This window comes from Schistocerca serialis, chromosome 11 (genome assembly GCF_023864345.2).
Source record: "Schistocerca serialis cubense isolate TAMUIC-IGC-003099 chromosome 11, iqSchSeri2.2, whole genome shotgun sequence".
Classification (NCBI taxonomy): domain Eukaryota; kingdom Metazoa; phylum Arthropoda; class Insecta; order Orthoptera; family Acrididae; genus Schistocerca; species Schistocerca serialis.
In genome coordinates this window covers 123711444-123734929 of record NC_064648.1, presented here as the reverse complement: position 1 = coordinate 123734929, position 23486 = coordinate 123711444, and the positions used below count along the sequence as shown (strand labels likewise).

Here is a 23486-nt window from a genome sequence, read left to right as displayed (position 1 = left end):
ATATTTTGAAACAGTGTAGGTGGTCTTTTATATTTTTGAGCATCTGCTCTTTCAATCTTTTCAGAATCTCTGTGACATTCCACCAAGTGTCAAAAGAAAATGTAATCATTCAGGTTGCCCTTCTCTGTATACACTGAATATTCCCACTAGTCCTGTTTGGTATGCATCCCACATTCTTGAGGAATATTTTATGATTGGTTGCCGAAGTGTTTTGTTAGCAATCTCCTTTTTAGGGTGACCTCAGTTTCCTCCTATCCTATAAATGATTTTATAGTGTCCGCAATCAAACAAGTCCGGGAATGACTCTGGAAAACTGTGGTGGCTGGCAGAATGGCCAAGAGTGTTGACGACGAGTCACCAGAGAGAATGACAGGTGGGTGACATGAGAATGCCCAGCAGTGGAGATGAGATGGCAGAATAACAAGTGCAAAGGTCAAACCGAGATAGTATAATAAGATGTAGCGAATTCAGAACAAGCCAATGATATGTACACTGATGAGCCAGAGCTTAATAGCTTGTTTGTCCATCTTTGGAATGAATTGCATCACTGAGCCTGCATATTAGGGATGTTTGATGGTACGTTTGTGAAGGTATGTGGCATTAGATGTCTAAGCACAGGTCATGTGATTCACTTAAATAAGGGACCACTGATTTACTGATTTGCATAAGCGGTAACGGCACCCTGTAGTGACACAGATGGGTTTCATAGGATTTACATCAAGTGAATTTGGTTGCCGAGACAGCAATGTGAGTTCACTATAATGCTCCGCAAACCACTGTAGCATGGTTCTGGCTCCGAGGCACAGACAGTTGTACTGCTGAAAGATGACATCGCCGTCAGGGAAGAGATCAAGTGTGAGGGGACGCAGGTGGTTCGCAGCTGTCAGCGTGTCTCAGTTACTACCACAGATCCCATGCAAGTCCGGGAGAATATGACCTGTAGCATAATACTGCTCCCACCAGCCTGCATCTGTGGTGCATTGCACGTTTTGAGCTGCCATTCACTTCAGTGATGGCGTTTATGGAGACGACCGTCGACCTAGCATACCAAAAATGTGATCCAGCTGAAGAGCTGAAACATGTCCATTGATCTATGGTTGAATCCGAATGATCCTGTCCCCACTGCAATCGTAACTGAGATGTCGTTGGGTCACCTTGTGAAGACAAAGGGCTGGTGTGCCGAGGAGCTCCATGTTCAACACTGTACGGTGAACGGTGTGCTCTGAAACACTTGTGCATGCGTGAGCATTGTGATCTTTTGACAGAGGTGCAACGGATCACCATCTGTCCTACTTTAAAGAGCTGACAAGCCTGCAAACCCCACGGTCTGTGAAGAGTCATCGATGTCCAACCATTTAGCATCTAGTGGTAGTTTCATTGTCCTCCTGCCACTTTCCGTAGATGTTCAAGACAGTAGCATGTGAACATTTGATCAGCTTCACCATTTTCGAGATATTGTAATATCTCTTTATATTCGATGAATTATTCTGATACAATTCTACCCTGGAATGACGTTTACTAATTTTCTATCTTCATACTCGCAGAATCCATGCACAAAGTAGTTTCATACAATAGCTATGCCACGAGCGCATAATTATTCTTTTTAGTACTCTCTCTGGTGGTTGTTAGAAAAAAACTTCCGAGATTGTCTTTGTGCCGAGTAGCCTGAGCATTGTTTGAAGAATTGTAATCTGAATATTGAGATTTATGACAAAAGGTAACTGATACGAAATTGTACGATTAAAAGGAAAATATATATTTATATTGCTCTTTCATACAAATTGTGTGTAACAATTTACATTATTTGACATTTGAGAATTAATGATATTCGTCGATATATTGCGTAGTTGTTAATCAGAAGGGAACTTCCGAAAGACTGGATACGAACCTGCATTTAATAATCCAAAAGCTCCATTACTTCTTCGGAAGGTTAAACTTCATCAAATCCAAATATCCGCTTGATCCGAGGTATCCCGACTGATTATACAACGCTCCCAAAAATACGAGGCATTTTATTTGTACAGATTAGCAGACTGCCGCGAAGCACGAGCCTGCAGAGAAGAAGAATCATTGCCTGATTTCATTCTAACAAGTAAAATTTGTGAATCATTTTCAGTGACCGAGTTATGACTGTGTTTCCTATTATGAATGATTGATTGCTCGAACGAATTGAGAACTACATAATTACATAGATAGGAGGAAAAATTACAATATTTGTTCACAGGCTCTGCATAATAATAATTTTCCCTTTGTCAAAGTAGCTTATCTCAACGGATTTTACCATTTGCAGCCCATATCTTCGTTAGCGTGGTCCCCCATCCGTGTATGCTCCACTTACATGCTGTTGTTGCCATATTGTGGTGGGCAGTGGTCATAATGTTTTGGTCTATCATTGTATTATGTAAATTGAAGGTGGAGAGGGGTAGGGAGAAAGGAATAGAGATGAAAGAGGAAAACAGTTGCATCGGGGCTTTAAGCGGAATCTGCAGCGACAAGTGAAAATGTATGCCAGACCGGGTCTCGAACCCGAGATATCCTGCATACTAGGCAGTTGTGTTAACCATTGCGCCATCCGGACACAGTGTTTATCACAGTTGTGCGGACTACATCGGCACGCTCGCCAGCACGCGGGCATTCCCATCCGGCACCACCTATCCACAGTCCCTATTGTGCTTGCCAAATTTATGTTCCTGGTAGAGGTCAAATGTTGGTGTGCATCCACACTGAAGGTTGTGGACTCACTGCCTAACAAGGCAAATCAATTACATGAATGTGTGGTGTCTGTTCTTTTGGACATGCCCGAAAGAACAGACGCCACACATTCATAAAATGATGTCTAGCGAGACCTGTACAGTAATAGAGAGAAATCACACCTAACGGATTGAAGAGGTCTAACTGCCGCCCTTAAAGCGCAGCCCAGATAGGCCAGCCGGACAGGCGTGGTTTATGGCAGCACTTACATTGGTGCCCACAGCACCTCTGTAGTGGCAATGCTGCCTAGCGTCTGTTCTTGATATCTGTACTGTCCAGCGGGTCTTCAGACACACTGGACTGGGACACCAGAGATTTGAAGTCTGCCATCACTTTTACTTTTGACTGTGTTGATGTGACGGTTCCATTTCATACCCCTGCAAATTGTTCCAACCAGGTGCGAAGGTCACTCCAAAAGAAATGCACACTATTTTTTTTTTTAAATCCATCTTTTATTCTACATGTTTGAAAGTTTTACAGTGTGTATATACATCCTTTAGGAGCAATATTTTCATTTCTCCACATAATATCCATCCCTCTCAACTGCCTTACGCCATCTTGGAACCGTTGCCTGTATACTCGCACGGTAAAATTCTGGACCAACCTGTTGGAGCCACTGTTTGGCAGCGTGCACAAGGGAGTCATCATCTTCAAACCGTGTTCCACGAAGAGAGTCTTTCACTTTCCCAAAGAGATGATAGTCACACGGAGCCAGGTCAGGACTGTAAGGTGGGTGTTTCAGTATTGTCCATCTGAGTTTTGTGATCAATTCCATGGTTTTTTGACTGACATGTGGCCGTGCATTGTCGTGCAACAGCAAAACATCCTGCTCTTGCCGATGTGGTCGAACACAACTCAGGTGAGCTTGAAGTTTCTTCAGTGTCGTCACATATGCATCAGAATTTATGGTGGTTCCACTTGGCACGATGTCCACAAGCAAGAGTCCTTCGGAATTGAAAAACACCGTAGCCATTACTTTTCCAGCAGAAGGTGTGGTTTTGAGTTTTTTTTTCTTGGTTGAATTTGTATGATGCCACTCCATTGATTGCCTCTTCATCTCTGGTGAAAAATGATGGAGTCATGTTTCATCACCTGTCACAATTCTTCCGAGAAATTCATCTCCATCGTTCTCGTACTGTTCCAAAAGTTTGCTGCATACCATTTTTCTTGTTTCTTTGTGAGCCAGTGTCATCATCCTGGGAACCCACCTGGCACAAACCTTTTTTAACACCAACACTTTCAGTATTCTGCAAACACTTCCTCCCCCTAAATCAATGTAGCATGACAATTCGTTCACTGTGATGCGTCTGTCAACAGTCACCAATTCGTTAACTACCCGCGCATTGTCTGGAGTGTGTGCAGTACGAGGCCTGCCGCTGCGAGGACAATCCTCAATATTGCCGTGCCCGCTTTCATCACTTAACCTGCTTGCCCACTGACTAACTGTACTGCGATCGACAGCAGCATCTCCGTACATCTTTTCCAACCTCTTGTGGATGTTTCCCACTGTCTCATTTTCACAGCACAGGAATTCTATGACAGCATGTTGCTTCTGACGAACGTCAAGTGTAGCAGCCATCTTGAAGACATGCTGTGACGGCGCCACTCACGGGAACAGGTTGAACTAAGTTTGGAAACAAGTGGGAAGGATGTATCTACACACTGTAAAACTTTCACAGATGCAGAATGAAAACTGTATTTTTATGAAAATAGTGTTCATTTCTTTTGGAGTGACCCTCGTATTTGTATGAGTTGACCAATTCCAGTGGTAACTCTTTAGTATTGTGGTCATAGAAAACAACATTTTTCTTTTTGTGAAGTTCACATTTTTATATTGCTGTTCATCAAGGCAAGTTGCCAATCTTGGCACCGTTTTGAAATCTTTCAAGGTGTAACTAAATATTTGTGCAGCTTTTTTCAGTCAGTACCTCAGTATACATAGCTGCACCATCTGCACAAATCTGAGGTTACTGTTAATATTATCTGTATATTACATGAACGGCAAGGGTCCCAAAAAACTTCCCTGGGCTGCTCTTGAAATCACTTCTACTTCTAGTTATGACTCTCCATCAAAGATAACACCAGCATTCACTGGTACTTTCAATAATAACTATAGTATGGTATTGAATCAGTTGGTTTTTGAAAGTCAAGAATACAACATCCACAAGATTGCCTTTGACCATACCTTTCAGGATGTCAGGTGATAAAATGAGAGATGCGTTCCACATGATTGATGTTTTTGGAATGCATGCTGGTTAGCATGGAGGAGGATTTTGCAACAGATGGAGGTCAAGAGCATAGCACAGTAACTTTGTGGTTAAGTTCTGCAACACTTGATATACACTCCTGGAAATGGAAAAAAGAACACATTGACACCGGTGTGTCAGACCCACCATACTTGCTCCGGACACTGCGAGAGGGCTGTACAAGCAATGATCACACGCACGGCACAGCGGACACACCAGGAACCGCGGTGTTGGCCGTCGAATGGCGCTAGCTGCGCAGCATTTGTGCACCGCCGCCGTCAGTGTCAGCCAGTTTGCCGTGGCATACGGAGCTCCATCGCAGTCTCTAACACTGGTAGCATGCCGCGACAGCGTGGACATGAACCGTATGTGCAGTTGACGGACTTTGAGCGAGGGCGTATAGTGGGCATGCGGGAGGCCGGGTGGACGTACCGCCGAATTGCTCAACACGTGGGGCGTGAGGTCTCCACAGTACATCGATGTTGTCGCCAGTGGTCGGCGGAAGGTGCACGTGCCCGTCGACCTGGGACCGGACCGCAGCGACACACGGATGCACGCCAAGACCGTAGGATCCTACGTAGTGCCGTAGGGGACCGCACCGCCACTTCCCAGCAAATTAGGGACACTGTTGCTCCTGGGGTATCGGCGAGGACCATTTGCAACCGTCTCCATGAAGCTGGGCTACGGTCCCACACACCGTTAGGCCGTCTTCCGCTCACACCCCAACATCGTGCAGCCCGCCTCCAGTGGTGTCGCGACAGGCGTGAATGGAGGGACGAATGGAGACGTGTCGTCTTCAGCGATGAGAGTCGCTTCTGCCTCGGTGCCAATGATGGTCGTATGCGTGTTTGGCGCCGTGCAGGTGAACGCCACAATCAGGACTGCATACGACCGAGGCACACAGGGCCAACACCTGGCATCACGGTGTGGGGAGCGATCTCCTACACTGGCCGTACACCACTGGTGATCGTCGAGGGGACACTGAATAGTGCACGGTACATCCAAACCGTCATCGAACCCATCGTTCTACCATTCCTAGACCGGCAAGGGAACTTGCTGTTCCAACAGGACAATGCACGTCCGCATGTATCCCGTGCCACCCAACGTGCTCTAGAAGGTGTAAGTCAACTATCCTGGCCAGCAAGATCTCCGGATCTGTCCCCCATTGAGCATGTTTGGGACTGGATGAAGCGTCGTCTCACGCAGTCTGCACGTCCAGCACGAACGCTGGTCCAACTGAGGCGCCAGGTGGAAATGGCATGGCAAGCCGTTCCACAGGACTACATCCAGCATCTCTACGATCGTCTCCATGGGAGAATAGCAGCCTGCATTGCTGCGAAAGGTGGATATACACTGTACTAGTGCCGACATTGTGCATGCTCTGTTGCCTGTGTCTATGTGCCTGTGGTTCTGTCAGTGTGATCATGTGATGTATCTGACCCCAGGAATGTGTCAATAAAGTTTCCCCTTCCTGGGACAATGAATTCACGGTGTTCTTATTTCAATTTCCAGGATTGTAGATGAGTGTGAGGTATGCTTTCTTCCAACTAGAGGGTAAAGTTTTTCATTCAAGGCATTTATGGAATGTTGTTGTTAAAATGTGGTCCAACCCAGCCACAAATCCTTTATGGAACCTGACTGGGATTCCATGATGACCTGGAGCTTTGTTCCATTTTATCAGTTTCAGCAGTTTCCCAACTGCACTAATGTCTATTTTACTCTTCTTTGCAGTGCTGTGAGAATTAATTAGAACTATTCTCCTGCACTTTCCTTTGCAAAGGCATTTGAAAACTGAGTTAAGCAAATCTGCTTTTGCTTTCCTACCCTCAATTCTTTACTTATGACCAAAGTTTCTTTGTGCCTTGTGAGAGATCTTTGCATAAGCTCCAGGACCATTTCCTTGTTGTGAGTGCAACAATCTGTTACACAGCTGTGAATTTATCATTCACACAAGGGTAGTGGTGATTTCTTTAAGGTTTGAAAAAAAAGAAAAAAAAAAGTACAGATCCATATCTGAACATGCATGTTTGAGATCAGCCTTTATCATTAAGTTTTTTAAAAAATCGGTTTGGCCTACTGAGGATCATGTGAAATAACTTATGTCTTTTTTGGAAAAGGAAAGTTGCAACTCAGCATCTCTGCTATATGGTGAGTAGCAACTTTCCTTTTCATAATATTATGTCTTCTTTGTTGCCCCATTTCTTTCTTTCCAGTAGTTTTTCATTCTTTCTTGTGCTCTTCTTTTCTTTCTTTTATCCGTGTTGTATCTGTCTCTTAATTTTTTCTTTTTGAAGCCCATAAAACTTTATACTTTTGCTCTGAAGTTCTCTGTCTCTCCTATTTCTTCCTCTGTTATTTACATTTTCATCAGGTCTGCTTTAACTTCTGCGATCCATGTCATTGATCAGGGTAGCAATTCTTCTGGAAAACCTGAAATTCTCAGGAAATAACATTTTACCTGGAAAAATCAGGGAAATCTCAAGGTATTCAGGAGTTTTGTAATATCTTAGAGAGTTCTGGGTTATTAACCTAACATTGGAATTTAATTTTATTGAGCTTTATAAATCACTAATTTTGAAATACTTAATATTTCAAAGTGTGTTAATTATTAGAATAATAAAGAGAGATTATAGTGTGAAAAACTGCCCCATGTCACCCTCTCCCACTCACCATTAATTTCTCAGGTGCTTCTTATGATATCCTCTTCCTCCCAGTACCTGGAATTCTCGGGACATGTTGATGTTTTTCGGTTTCTGTTAAAACAGTTACAAACTCTCTTTGTTATTCTTTTTTCATCTAGCCATTTTAGGCATACATAGAATATATCTATTCTCTTCCTCATTCTGTCTAGTATTCATTTTATTCTTTATTAAACTTCTTTATTACTTCTTGTTTTCCCACTGTTATATTTTGGTCCCAAGATTTTCCTGATTATTTTCCTTTCTCTCTTTTCTATTTCACCTGATTGTTTGGCTCTATTTAATGAAAGGCATTCTGAAGATGAAGACAATCTAGTCTAAGGACACTTGTGATGTAAGAGTTTCCCATTTATGGATAAAGATTTATTGTTATAACAACACTTCATGTTATAAAGGTTTTTTGTTAATTGAAAAGCCACTTCCATGTTCCTTACTCATACTAAGTTTCCTTATTTCTGTAATTCTGTCACATAGATATTGAAATTTTGTAGCTTTGTTTATTCTTGTATAATCAGTTTCCATTTATTTTTGTGCATCCTTTGCATCTGTTATATACTCTGTTCAAAAGATATGCATAGGCCAGCTTTTGAAGCTCTCTCTTGTGAGGTATTTATGTGCATTATGTTGTCTTGTAGAGATTCAACTAGAATTGCAAGTTTGTCTGCAAAAGTCAAAAAATAGTTCTCAGATTGTTCTCCTTTCATCCAGTTATAAATAAGAATGCTAAGTTACACTTTGCTAACTTTTATCACAGTGTCTTGCTACAAGTGAAGAGTGTCCGGTTTGAACCATGAAGTGCCACTGCTGTTAAAGTCAGTTCATGTTACATTCCAGGCAGAACAGTTTGAACTATGTTCCAGTGAGGATTTCTTGTATACTTGAGGTTATGACACAGCATAGCTTAGAATGGTGATAGATGAGGCGAGACCATGTAATTTACAGAATTGTTGATAAAACCACGCATCACTATTGAATAGTCACTAAAACTTGATGTGGCAACTCACAACATTTCATTAGCAACTATGAAAAACTCATAAAGTTAAACTTGCTGTCATATTCAACACATCATAAAAGTTTTGATTTGAGCCAGGAACAATCTGAAAATTCCAGGAAATTTGTTGATGAAAAAAAGCCACCACACTGCCAGTTCAGTATCAGTGCTATATTGGAATTGTATCATCTCTTTCCGGGTATAGTTAGCATTAATGAAGAGATCTGACTTTAGTAGAAATGTCAGTTACCTCAAATATCTTGTTACAGTCACCTTTTTATCAATTTCTGATGCAGCAATCCTGCTATGCATTGCCACCAATTATTTTCCAAACTTTGTTCCAACTGCAGTGGTTCAAGGGCTATAAGGGAGTTTGTATTCTCTGTTGACTAGCTATAAAACTCATATAACCACATTTTCAGTAATTCCTCTGTATTTTAACGGGTCTCCTAAACTTTGATAACATCACAAAAGAGCTTCCAAATTAGAAGTTTTACTGCCCAGATTGCAGCTAATACATATCCTGATTACTACACTACTGGCCTTTAAAAGTTCTACACCACGAAGATGACGTGTTAGAGACGCAAAATATAACCGACAGGAAGAAGATGCTGTGATATGCAAATGATTAGCTTTTCAGAGCATTCACACAAAGTTGGCACTGGTGGTGACACCTACAACGTGCTGACATGAGGAAAGTTTCCAACCAATTTCTCATACACAAACAGCAGTTGACTGGCGCTGCTTGGTGAAACGTTGTTGTGATGCCTCGTGTAAGGAGGAGAAATGCATACCATCACATTTCGTCTTTGATAAAGGTCGGATTGTAGCCAATCGCGATTGCGGTTTATTGCATCACGACATTACTGCTCACGTTGGTCGAGATCCAATGACTGTTAGCAGAATATGGAATCTGTGGGTTCAGGAGGGTAATACGGAACACTGCTGGATCCCAACGGCCTCATATCACTAGCAGTCGAAATGACAGGCATCTTATCCGCATGGCTGTAACGGATCGTGCAGCCACGTCTCGATCCCTGAGTCAACAGATGGAGACGTTTGCAACACAACAACCATCTGCACAAACAGTTCGACGACGTTTGCAGCAGCACAGACTATCAGCTCGGAGACTGTGGCTGCGGTTACCCTTTGCGCTACATCACAGACAGGAGCACCTGCGATGGTGTACTCGACGATGAACGTGGGTGCATAAATGGCAAAACGTCATTTTTTCAGATGAATCCAAGTTCTATTTACAGCATCACGATGGTCGCATCTGTGTCTGGCGACATCGCAGTGTACGCACATTGGAAGCGTGTATTTGTCATCGCCATACTGGCGTATCACCCGATGTGATGGTATGGGGTGCCATCGGTTACATGTCTCGGTCACCTGTTGTTCGCATTGATGCCACTTTGAACAGTGGACGTTACATTTCAGATGTGTTACGACCCGTGGCTCTACCCTTCATTCAATCCCTGCGAAACCGTACATTTCAGCAGAATAATGCACAACCGCATGTTGCAGGTCCCGTACGGGCCTTTCTGGATACAGAAAATGCTTGACTGCTGCCCTGACCAGCACATTCTCCAGATCTCTCACCAATTGAAAATGTCTGGTCAATGGTGGCCGAGCACCTGGCTCGTCGCAATACGCCAGTCACTACTCTTGATAAACTGTGGTATCGTGTTGAAGCTGCATGGGCAGCTGTACCTGTACAAGCCATCCGAGCTCTGTTTGACTCAATGCCCAGGCGTATCGAGGCCGTTATTACAGCCAGAGGTGGTTGTTCTGGGTACTGATTTCTTAGGATCTATGCACCCAAATTGCGTGAAAATGTAATCACATGTCAGTCCTAGTATAATATATTTGTCCAATGCTTACCCGTTTATCATCTCCATTTCTTCTTGGTGTAGCAATTTCAATGGCCAGTAGTGTAGTTTCAGCAAAGTTATATTGACCTCTTCGGGTCATCGGATATGTAATGATAAAGCCCCTCTGTGTGACACATTGCTGTCTGGCTGTTGAAAACATGGCAGTAAATTCACAGAACAGACACTCTGACACAACTCTAAGTACACTAAAATAAAAGCCATATCTGGATCAGCAAGGCACAGAGGTATCAAGTACATCAGATAGAGCATATCCACTGCTATCGATAAAACTTCTACTTTGGAAGATTTTTACATTGATATAGAGATCACTCGGCTCTGACAATGCCAGGTAAATACATTTTATAACCTCAGTTAGACAGAACTCTTTTTTACAATTTCAGTGAAACTCGTTACAACACTGCAAGTGACAGATTGAGAAAAGAGAGAGAGAGAGAGAATAACAGATTTTTTACAACAAGCTTCTTTTTTTCTGGTATGAAATCATTGTCATCTGGAACTCGTCTTGTCTGGAGTCCACATCATCCCGAAGTTGCAAAGGCAAAGTGTAATATAAATTAAAAAACAAATGCATGCATACCAGAAATTCCTGTCTGTACTACCAACTAAAATCAAATTTCTCCACAGACATCTTTTGTCAGTATAGTAGAAGGAAGTGAGGTGTGCTGCTACTTCAAATAACGACGCACACCACTGCACTGTGTTGCTTAGGAATAATATTGGCTCCCAATGTCATTGTCTCTACTGCTAGTTTGTTATTTTACTTTTTTTATTTTATTCTTTTTGTGTGTGTGTGTGTGTGTGTCTATATATATATGGTGCTGTTTCTTTGTTACAGGTAACTGAAAAGCTTAACATGGAGTCAGCAGATTGTCCCGAAGTGAAGGAAGAAGTTGAAGAAGAGCAGTGTTGTATTGACATGAGTTCTCCATGGGTAAGCCTCAACAGGACTCTTTCGTATGTATGATCCATAGCTGCGGTGAATTTCTCAAAGGAAGTAACTTTCCTGTGTAGGCTTTTACTGGAATTTTGAAATATTTTGTTTGCAATTTAAACAATGGAAAATCGTGAATGGAATAACAACAGTAGTATGAAAAGGTTAGATTGGTACTCGCAACTTAGAGGAGGTGCTGAGTTGCAGATAGGCACAATGAAAAGGCAAACAGTTAAGCTTTCGACTGAAAGGACTTCTTTGGAACACACACATGCGTCTATTGTCTCTGGCCGATGTCACCAGGCTGCTGGAGAAACTGGCGATGTATGTGTTAGGTGTGCTTGTGTGAATGTGTGTGTGTGTGTGTGTGATTTCTATTTCCAAAGAAGACCTTTTGGACGAAAGCTTAATTGTTTGGTTTTTCATTATGCCTGTCTGTGACCCAACACCTCCTCTATGTAGTGGATAGTAATCTCCCCTTTTCACATTTTTGGTGTTTGCAGTTTGTCGCATTTTGAAGTGGCTGATGTGACTTATTTGAGAATGTGTGGTAAAACTTTTAAGTTTATCTGAAACACAGTAGTGTCTTGCAATAGTAATAATGCAGCAAGCTCCAAGGATCACATCGTCCTGATTGAGATTTGTAAACTATGCCATTTTTGGTGTTTGTAAATGTGCCACTCTGGGAATAAATTAGAACACTACATCAGCAGTTGCATTAGTATAGCTAAAAACTGAAACAAATTGCTTATTTCAAAATAAAAGAATAGCACCTCCATCAAGGAAGTGTCACCTGCTGCGTACCTGATGTGACAGTTGCTGTTTTTGTTGTTGTTGTTGCTTGCTGGGTTCTTCAGTCCAAAGACTGGTTTGATGCATCTCTTTTCACTTTTGACTTTTATGTTTTTAATTGTGTGCATCTCAAGCCTAACGTGCCCATGGGTATTCAGTCGGCAAGTGACTGCCCGGTACACTGACGAACCATTTCCATTGCATTATTTCTTGTATACGTCACAGAAATATGTCAGGGGTGCTAATTACTGGTCAGTGTTTACTAAGTATTGCTGAATAGTTCATCCGTTACTCTGGACATTTTCTTCATGAGCATATGTATTTTTTATGCGCCAATGATCATGCATCCGCCAACAACAATATTTTTAAATTGCTGCAATCTTGTTCTTGCAATTTTGCATCAGCAAACCTCTCTTACATTACTTTTCTGTTGATAATGAAATTAAAAAAAGATCCATTTAGCCTGACTATTATTTTCATCTATTGATTATGTATCTTTGAATGAATCTGATTTTTCTGCTAGGATTGATAAATATCAGGAGCTTTTTCACTAATGATGATCTTTATCCTGAAAATGTAACTGGCTTTTAATAATAGAGTTTTTGCATTTGAACCTCAAATATGGATATTCAAACTTTGCTTTGTTTCATTTTTTATTCAAATCAGAGCTTCATGGATAAAGTAATCTCTTTTCTCGACTGCTTTGATACTACAGTGGCTCATATTATGATTACATAAAATAGTTTTTCATTTACTTTCAAGTAACTGATTGTGTCAGCCAAAAATAAAATTCAGTCCATTTCATTTTGAGACCAGCCACTTCCAACATTATCTTTCTTTTCTGTTCTCATCCCAGTAAGTAGCTACACTAATTTTCCACTCAGAAGTGACCCACACTAATTTGGGATATATTTTACTGCAAATAACTATGTACGTGCTTTCCCCATCTTCTTTAGACTGTAGACAATAGGTCATGACCATATACCTTGACCAGCTCTCACAGTTTCCCTACATCAAAAGAACAACACTTTGACCCCCTTACTACATTGTATTTTCTTGTGACATGATTAAACTCTATTGCAATTTGTGGCCAAATAACGTCATTTATATACACTGTCTCAGCCTCGCTACACTATCCAGTGCAAGCCTCTTCATCTCCGAGTAACTACTGCAACCTACTTTCTTCTGAATCTGCTTTTTGTATTCATCCCTTGAGCTCACTCAGCGATTTTTATTCCCCACACTTTCCTCCGCTACTAAATTGGTGCTCCCTTGATGTCTGCCGGCCGGAGTGGCCGAGCGGTTCTAGGCGCTACAGTCTGGAACCGTGCGACCGCTACGGTCGCAGTATCGAATCCTGCCTCGGGCATGGATGTGTGTGATGTCCTTAGGTTAGTTAGGTTTAAGTAGTTCTAAGTTCTATGGGACTGATGACCTCACATGTTAAGTCCCATAGCGCTCAGAGCCATTTGAACCTTTTTTTTTTAAGAACCTTGATGTCTGAGAATGTGTCCTACCAACCCATGTGTTCTTCTAGTTGGGTTGTGCCACAAATTTCTTTTTTCCTCACTTCTCTTCATTAGTTACATGATCTACCCATCTAGTCTTGAATATTTTACTGTTGCGTCACATTTCAAAAGCTTCTATTCTCTTCTTGTCTGAACATGCTTACCACCATGTTTCAACTGCATAAAAGTCTGCTCTCCCAACAAATACCTTCAAAAAGACTTAAATAATGGAAACTCCACCTGGGAATATCAACAATTTAGGAAAGATAACGTGTTAAGCTGCAGACAGGCACAATAAGGCAAGCACATCTCACACCCACAACTGCCAACTCTGGCATTCTGGCCTGAGCTGCCAGAGTTGGCAGTCATGTGTGCACGAGGTGTGGAAGGCTGTGGCCGAAAGCTTATGTGTAAGTGTCTTTTAATTCTGTCTGTCTGCAACTTAGCATGTTATCTTTATGGTAAGTAGCAATCTATATTTTTCTTCATTGTTCAATAAAATTTAAACATTTAAATTTTTATTCTCTGCCAACAGATTTCTCTAACTTCAGAAATGCTTTTCTTGCTGTTGCCAATCATGTATCCCCTCTGCTTTGACCATTATCAATTATTTTTCCACCCAAATAGCAAAACTTGTCTATTATTTTGAGTGTCTTATTTCATAATCTAATTCCCACAATATCAGATAATTTAATTTGACTACATTCCATTACCCTTGTTTGACTTTTGTCGATGTTCATTTTATAATGTCTTTCCAAGATGCTATCCATTCGATTCAGATGCATCCTTTCACATATTGGACAGAAATGCAGGCTCACTGGCAATTGCCAAATTTTTTAACTACTCATAGCTCACAGCTATGTAAAACTATTTAATACACATCATGAGACTCATTGATTGTAAATGATTTGTTTATAATATCCATTCTTGCAATTTTGGCCATGTGTATTTTGAAATTGTGCTTCAATGTATATCAAAATCTTAAACAATATCTGACTCGTATATATGTGATTGTCACCACTGTATGTTAGATATTTGATATTACCTTTGTTATCATGAATAGAAGTGTGATTTTATTTTTGTAAAAGATAAATATAATGATAACAGTAAACACCAAACATATGGATGTGGTGATGACATATACACATGTCAGATATTCCTTAATATTTTGACTTGTGCTGAATCATGATTTCCCAGTACTCCACTTGAATATGACATCACAGCTGAAATTGTTGTGGTGGATTTTATAAATAAATAATTTGCAGTCGGAAGTAATCATGGCTGTTAGTAAAGGCCCAAACATACAGAATAGGTTCTAAAATATGAGTGGCTTGAAGGTTTCTTAAGCAATGTTATCCTGGATGGTGAGTATTTGTCATATACAAGGGTATTGCCATGAGTGCCCCAAGGAAGTATGTTAGGACTTCTTTTGTTTCCCACATGCATAAAAGATCTGACGGATGCGATAAGCTACTGTTTGCTGATGATGTTGAAGTGCCATCTTTGTGCAACTGTAGGAGGATACAGGTTGACTTGGGCAGAACTGCTGTTTGATATGATGGATACCAGGTGGCTCTAAATGTGGGAAAATATAAGTTAATGCAGATGAGTAGGAAAATAATCCTACAGTGTTCAGATACAGTATCAGTGGAGTGTTACTTGACACAGTTCACGCTGATAGATATGAAGCCATAACTTTGCAAAAAAAAGTGACATGAAGTGGAATGAGCATGCAATGTTGGTGGTAGTGAGGGCGAATGGTCAACATTCCTAGTAAAATTTTGGTTTTCTGTAAAGGAGACAACTTACAAAACACTAGTGTGACTCATTCTTGAATGCAGTTGAAGTGGTTGGGATCCTCACCTGGTTGGATTGAAGATAAACATTGTTTGCAGTTCAGAGGAGCACTGCTAGATTTGTTACCAGTAATTTGATTAAGTCACAAGTGTTATAGAAATCTCTGTGAACTGAAATAGAAATAAATGATGATTAATTGAAGCCCCCAGCTGTCAACAGGTGTTGTTGATATACCTCAATGGGGACAGCTGAAAATGTGTGCCTCGACTGGGGCTCGAACCCAGGATCTCATGCTTACATGACATATGCTCTATCCATCTGAGCCCCCGAGGGCACAGAGGATAGCGCAACTGCAGGGACTTATCCCCTGCACGCTTCCCGTGAGACCCACATTCCCAACTGTCCATGACCTACATTTGTAGTGTTCCTGAAGGCAGCTGAGGGTTTCAATTAATTATCATTTCTTTCTAGAGAAGCTGCATGGTCATCATTAGTATCTGTTCTTTTGGAACAATTACTATCTTCATATGAAATAGAAATTTCTGGAGGGGTGATGACTTTGTTTTTGTGAAACACAGCTAAGAAATTTTGACACCTGTCATTTGTGGCTTATAGCTACAGAACGATTCTGCTGCTGCTGATGTAAATTTCTCATAAGGACTATGAAAGTAACAAAGAAATTAGGGCTTGTATAGAAGTCATTTACTGTCGTCTAAAGTTGTCAGGTGATCAAAACTAATTGCAAAATGTTGTAGACAGGGTATCAGTATGGAGTAAAAAGTGGCAATTGACTCTAAATCTTGAAAAGTATGAAGTCACTCACTTGAATACTAAGAGAAATCTGCTAAATTTCAGTTACACAATAAATCATACAAATGTAAAGACTGAAATTTGAATGAAATACCTAAATATTCCAGTTATGAATAACTTACAGGGTGTTTCAAAAATGACCGGTATATTTGAAACGGCAATAAAAACTAAACGAGCAGCGATAGAAATACACCGTTTGTTGCAATATGCTTGGGACAACAGTACATTTTCAGGCAGACAAACTTTCGAAATTACAGTAGTTACAATTTTCAACAACAGATGGGGCTGCGGTCTGGGAAACTCTATAGTACGATATTTTCCACATATCCACCATGCGTAGCAATAATATGGCGTAGTCTCTGAATGAAATTACCCGAAACCTTTGACAACGTGTCTGGCGGAATGGCTTCACATGCAGATGAGATGTACTGCTTCAGCTGTTCAATTGTTTCTGGATTCTGGCGGTACATCTGGTCTTTCAAGTGTCCCCACAGAAAGAAGTCACAGGGGTTCATGTCTGGCGAATAGGGAGGCCAATCCACGCCGCCTCCTGTATGTTTCGGATAGCCCAAAGCAATCACACGATCATCGAAATATTCATTCAGGAAATTAAAGACGTCGAAATATTCATTCAGGAAATTAAAGACGTCGGCCGTGCGATGTGGCCGGGCACCATCTTGCATAAACCATGAGGTGTTCGCAGTGTCGTCTAAGGCAGTTTGTACCGCCACAAATTCACGAAGAATGTCCAGATAGCATGATGCAGTAATCGTTTCGGATCTGAAAAATGAGCCAATGATTCCTTTGGAAGAAATGGCGGCCCAGACCAGTACTTTTTGAGGATGCAGGGACGATGGGACTGCAACATGGGGCTTTTCGGTTCCCCATATACGCCAGTTCTGTTTATTGACGAAGCCGTCCAGGGAAAAATAAGCTTCGTCAGTAAACCAAATGCTGCCCACATGCATATCGCCGTCATCAATCCTGTGCACTATATCGTTAGCGAATGTCTCTCGTTCAGCAATGGTAGCGGCGCTGAGGGGTTGCCGCGTTTGAATTTTGTACGGATAGAGGTGTAAACTCTGGCGCATGAGACGATACGTGGACGTTGGCGTCATTTGGACCGCAGCTGCAACACGGCGAACGGAAACCCGAGGCTGCTGTTAGATCACCTGCTGCACTAGCTACGTGTTGCCCTCTGTGGTTGCCGTACGCGGTCGCCCTACCTTTCGAGCACGTTCATCCGTCACGTTCCCAGTCCGTTGAAATTTTTCAAACAGATCCTTTATTGTATCGCTTTTCGCTCCTTTGGTTACATTAAACCTCCGTTGAAAACTTCGTCTTGTTGCAACAACACTGTGTTCTAGGCGGTGGAATTCCAACACCAGAAAAATCCTCTGTTCTAAGGAATAAACCATGTTGTCTACAGCACACTTGCACGTTGTGAACAGCACACGCTTACAGCAGAAAGACGACGTACAGAATGGCGCACCCACAGACTGCGTTGTCTTCTATATCTTTCACATCACTTGCAGTGCCATCTGTTGTTGAAAATTGTAACTACTGTAATTTCGAAAGTTTGTCCGCCTGAAAATGTACTGTTGTCTCAAGCATATTGCAACAAACGGTGTATTTCTATCGCTGCTCGTTTAGTTTTTATTGCTGTTTCAAATATACCGGTCATTTTTGAAACACCCTGTTAATTGCAACGATCTCATAGATAATGGCGTGGGGAAACCAAACCAAAGACTGTGATTTACTGCCAGAACACTCTGAAAATATAACAGGTTTACTAAAGAGACTGCTTACACTCTGCTTGTCCACCCTCTTCTGGAGTATTGCTGAGTGGTGTGGGATCCACATCAGATAGGATTGACAGAGGACAGAAAAAGTTCAGAGAAGGGCAGCTCGTTTTGTACTATTGCAAAATAAGGAGAAAATTCCCAGATATGGTACACAAATTTGGATAGAATTCATTCAAACAAACCCATTTTTTGCTGCGACAAGACCTTCTCATGAAATTTCAATCACCAACTTTCTCTTCAGAGTGTAGAAAAATTTGTTGGTGCCTACCCACACAGGGAGGAATGACCTCCATAGTAAAATAAGAGAAATGAGAGCTTGCATGTTAAGATTTAAGTGTTCATTTTCCCCACCCACTGTTTCAGAGTTGAATGGTAGAGGTTTGATAAACCGTTTGGCAAGCACTTAATTGTGAATTGCAGAGTAATCATGTATAATGTAATTGGATAGATAAAAAATGTACTCACCAAGTGGTGGCAGGAGAACACACACAAAGAAAAAATTTAAATTATGCAGGCTTTCAGAGCCAGTGGCTCCTTCTTCCGGCAGAAGAATTGGAGGGGAAGGAAGAGGGATGAAGGAAAAGGTCTTGAGATGTTTAAGAAAGGGATGTAGTTCTGAAAAGTCACCCAGAACCACTGCGTCAGGGGACACTTACTGGATGGGATGAGAAGGGAAGACTGATTGTTGGGGACTGCACCACACGAGACTTGAAAACCTGAGGGCTTAAAGGTGGAAGACAGGGTAATGTGCAAGACAGAGATTACAACTAGAACATCGTGCACGAGTTAATAAGAGTGAAAAGCTAAGTGCAGTTTATGTAACAGTGTAGGGGAGGGGGACAGTGAAAAATAGCCAAGTTAGAAAATGAAAAATGTTGAAAACTAAAATCGAGTGAAGAAAGGAGTAGTTACTCTTACGAAATGCTGAGATGGAGGGAATTAACATAAATTAAGGCCAGATGGCTGATGAGAACCAAGGACGTGTTGTAGTGCTACCGTATTTACTCGAATCTAATCCGCACTCGAATCCAAGCCGCACCTGAAAAATGAGACTCGAAATAAAGGAAAAAAAAAATTTCCCGAATCTAAGCCGCACCTGAAATCTGAGACTCGAAATTCAAGGGGAGAAAAAAGTTTTAGGCCTCACCTCCAAATCGAAACAAAATTGGTCCATTCTAATATGAGACACAATTTAGGTCGAATGAATGACGATGCAGCTACAGTAGTTTGGTTCGAGTCGTAAGCTTAGCAGTTATGCTTTACCAGGTAGCCATTGCTATGCGTAAGGCGCTCCGTCCGTATTTATAAGGGTACCCTTCCTTTTTCATGTGCTTCGTCTGGTTTGAATCGATTGCTTATTTTGCTTTGATCTGGTAAGTGCCGTTTTCTTTGTTGTAGGTGTTTACATCACTCTAAGCTGAAAATGCATTACTGTACTGTGTCATGCATTGTTTGTCGCATTCTGATAGTCTGTGTTTACGGCCTGTCGCCGCCGCTTACAATTAAAAAAGAGGAATCGTCTCATTAGCGAAACAGTGGCAAGAGACTGCTATTTGTTGTTACTTACACTGCTGCTTTCTTTGATAATGATCAACAAGAACCAAATAATAGACTGCGTATGATAGAACATAGTTAGGCGAAAATTTTTCTCCGTTTGAAAATCTTTGCGGCCGCTTCTTTAGTACATCAAATTCTGCACAGAAATTAGAGTCATCTTAGATTTAAAAATCTAGTCAGTTGCCGTGCTTCATTTCTGACTGTATCACTACTAGGCATAAGAATAATACGAATGTAAACATGAAACGATACGTATATTCTTCCGCATTTGCTGTTGTCTCACTCTAGTTTCGTAGTTTATTAGGCAGACAGAATTTAAATGAGATAGCAGCAAACACGAAAGAATACATGAGGTAATGTTTATATTCGTATTATTCTTATGGTGAAGAGAATACTGCATGTGATTCACATTTCATCAGGTTCCTATTAGCAACCATCTCTTCTCACAGGTAGGAAAAAATTCAGAACGTAGAGTTGGCCATATTGACAAACATGCCAAACAGTCTTGCCAGTCGGATTTTTGTATTACATTGAAATTCTGCTACATTCGAAGATGAACAATACGGAATTTGTATTTACTTCGTTGAATAATGTATGAAAATGCAGTGGTCGAAACTCGGGGCGGAGAAAAAAGCTCGTCTTCCACCTTTTTTTTTAAATTTGTTTACTGACACAGAGGTTTTGGCGCCAGTATTTATCTTTGTGCCTGCAAAGCATGCCTGTGTAGCACTACATATATTCGACGGCAGAAGTTAGTTATGGTGGCACCTACCAACATTTTTCAGAACTTCCGCTTGCTTTGCACTCGATTCTAAGCCGCAGGCGGTTTTTTGGATTACAAAAACCGGAAAAAAGTGCGGCTTAGATTCGAGTAAATACGGTAGTTCCCACTTGTGGAGTTCTGAGAAACTGGTGTCTGGGGGAAGACTCCAGATGTCACGTGTGGTGAAACAGGCACCGAGGTCACGACTGTCATGTTGTAGAGCATGCTCTGCAACAGGATATTGTGTGTTGCCAGTATACCCTCTGCCTACGCCCATTCATCCAGACTGATAACTAGGTGGTAGTCACGGCAATGTAAAAAGACGAACAGTGTTTACGTAAGAGCTGGTATATGACGTATCGTTTCATAGGTGGCTCTCCCTTTGTTGCATCTGTTTTTCCAGTTATGGGGTATGGTATAGGCGGTGGTAGAAGGGTACATAGGGCAAGTCTTGCAGCAGAGACAGGGGTAGGAGACATAGGGTAGGGAGACGGGTGCAGAAGGAGCATAGGGTTTGACGAGGACATTGCTGAGGTTGGGAGGGCAACGAAAAGCTGTTCTAGGTGCGGTGGGCAAAATCTCAGACAGGATGGATCTCATTGCAGGGCATGATTTTAAGAAGTCGTGGCCTTTTCAAAATAGCTGGTTAATACATTCAGTTGTCGTGTAGATGTCAATGCAGAGGCATATAGACAGTCATTTTTCCTCTCTCTATTTGTGAGTGTAACAAGATGTCCTTGTGCGAAATGACTAGTAGATAACATGAATCTGCTTATCACGGATACGGTATCTCATCTCGGTGCTTATATTTCAGATCTCGTGCGGAGCAGTGGCAGCTGGTGAACCGCTAACGGACCCTCTGTCTCTCGAAGGAGGGCAGGCAGGTGGCAGTGCGGGAGGCCAGGCAGAGGTGAGTCCAGCCTTTCTTGTTTATGTTTATCTTACCGATTGGGAAGTGTTGCGTATCAGTATCTTTATTTGTGGGACATTACAGTGATATTGACTATCTGTGACCTTATCTGTACCGACCTCCACAGTTGATGTCGCTGGCGCACGTTCGTGTGGTTGTGCTCGACTTGGGAGTAAGCCAATTTGAATTCTGGTGGTGGATGAGATTTACACTGCCTGTATTCACCCTGCAAGGGGAGGTAAGAGGAGGGGAGCTGGTGGGATAAAGTTCCTAATCTCCAATCCTTGTGCCAATGTTCGAGATTAAATTCCAGATATTGCCGTAGTGTCTCACGAAGTGGGGCCACGTGACACTGCCAATGATTGCCTGTTCGTGGAACTGGAACAGGGGCTCGGTACTATTCGTGAATAGGCTGTGTGACAGCACTGAATTTGACCCTCTTCCTTCTCTTATCATTGTACATCACAAGACTAACACCGTGCTATACACCACATTCGTTACACTCTCCTACACTTCACAGATACACATACGACACAACTGTCACATATCCGTAAGGGAAGGAGCCAGTGTGTGCGGAGAAAGAAGACCCTGTCTGACACATGCCTGAACCCACCTGTTGCAAATATCACTGCCAACAATGCCGTACGATCAAGAATGAGATTTTCACTCTGCAGCAGAGTGTGCGCTGATATGAAACTTCCTGGCAGATTAAAACTGTGTGCTGGACCAAGACTCGAACTCGAGACCTTTGCCTTTCCCGGGCAACTGCTCTACCATCTGAGCTACCCAAGCCTGACTCATGACCTGTCCTCACAGCTAAAATCCTTTCTTTCAAGGGTGCTAGTTCTGCAAGGTTTGCAGAAGAGCTTCTGTAAGGTTTGGAAGGTAGGATGTGAGGTACTGGCAAAATTGAAGCTGTGAGGACAGGTCATGACTCGTGCTTGGGTAGCTCAGATGGTAGAGCAGTTGCCCGCGAAAGGCAAAGGTCCTGAGTTCGAGTCTTGGTCCGGCACACAGTTTTAATCTGCCATGAAGTTTCATATCAACGCACACTCCGCTGCAGAGTGAAGATCTCATTCTGGAAACATCCTCCAGGCTGTGGCTAAGCCATATCTCCCCAGTATCCTTTCTTTCAGGAGTGCTAGTTCTGCAAGGTTCGCAGAAGAGCTTCTGTAAAGTTTGGAAGGTAGGAAACTGAATTGAAGCTGTGAGGACGGGTCATGAGTCATGCTTGGATAGCTCAGATGGTAGAGCAGTTGCCCGCGAAAGGCAAAGGTCCCGAGTTCGAGTCTTGGTCCGGCACACAGTTTTAATCTGCCATGAAGTTTCATACTGTATGATGTTTATATTTATTTGATCTGCACGTTGTATACTCCACAATGTACCTACCACTGCGACAAAGTAAACAGTGTGACATCATATTGGAATCGTGGTGTTGTGTGCTGGTAAAAGGAAATAACCCAGCTTGACTGGTTAAAACTAAATAAAATTCATTCCTTCATTCACACTCGTATTTTGTAAATCCCACAATGGAGGAGAGGCTTAAGGGAAGTGGGATGAGTCAAGTTGTACTTTAAAATGCAGATGCAACCACTGTTCTATAAAGTATACCACCAACAAAATTATGACTAGTTGTATTCTGGTTAAGCAAATAAGTGTGGTAATTACTTCTACGTGGGCAGTTCAATAAGTAATGCAACACATTTTTTTTCTGAAACAGGGGTTGTTTTATTCAGCATTGAAATACACCAGGTTATTCCCCAATCTTTTAGCTACACAACACTATTTTTCAACGTAATCTCCATTCAATGCTACGGCCTTACGCCACCTTGAAATGTGGGCCTGTATGCCTGCACAGTACCATTCCACTGGTCGATGTCGGAGCCAACGTCGTACTGCATCAATAGCTTCTTCATCATCCGCGTAGTGCCTCCCACAGATTGCGTCCTTCATTGGGCCAAACATATGGAAATCCGACGGTGCGAGATCGGGGCTGTAGGGTGCTTGAGGAAGAACAGTCCACTGAAGTTT

General features: G+C 41.9%; 1 protein-coding gene across 2 annotated transcripts in view; it reads left to right on the top strand.

Annotated features, from left to right (window-relative positions):
* The window catches only part of LOC126426894 (zinc finger and SCAN domain-containing protein 12-like), an 87290-nt gene that overhangs the window by 13636 nt on the left and 50168 nt on the right, over positions 1-23486 (top strand). For both annotated transcript variants that reach the window (XM_050088983.1, XM_050088982.1), the window contains exons 2-3: positions 11418-11513; positions 21360-21455. In XM_050088983.1, coding sequence (XP_049944940.1) covers positions 11418-11513; positions 21360-21455 — 192 coding nt within the window. The remainder of the gene's footprint in view (positions 1-11417; positions 11514-21359; positions 21456-23486) is intronic.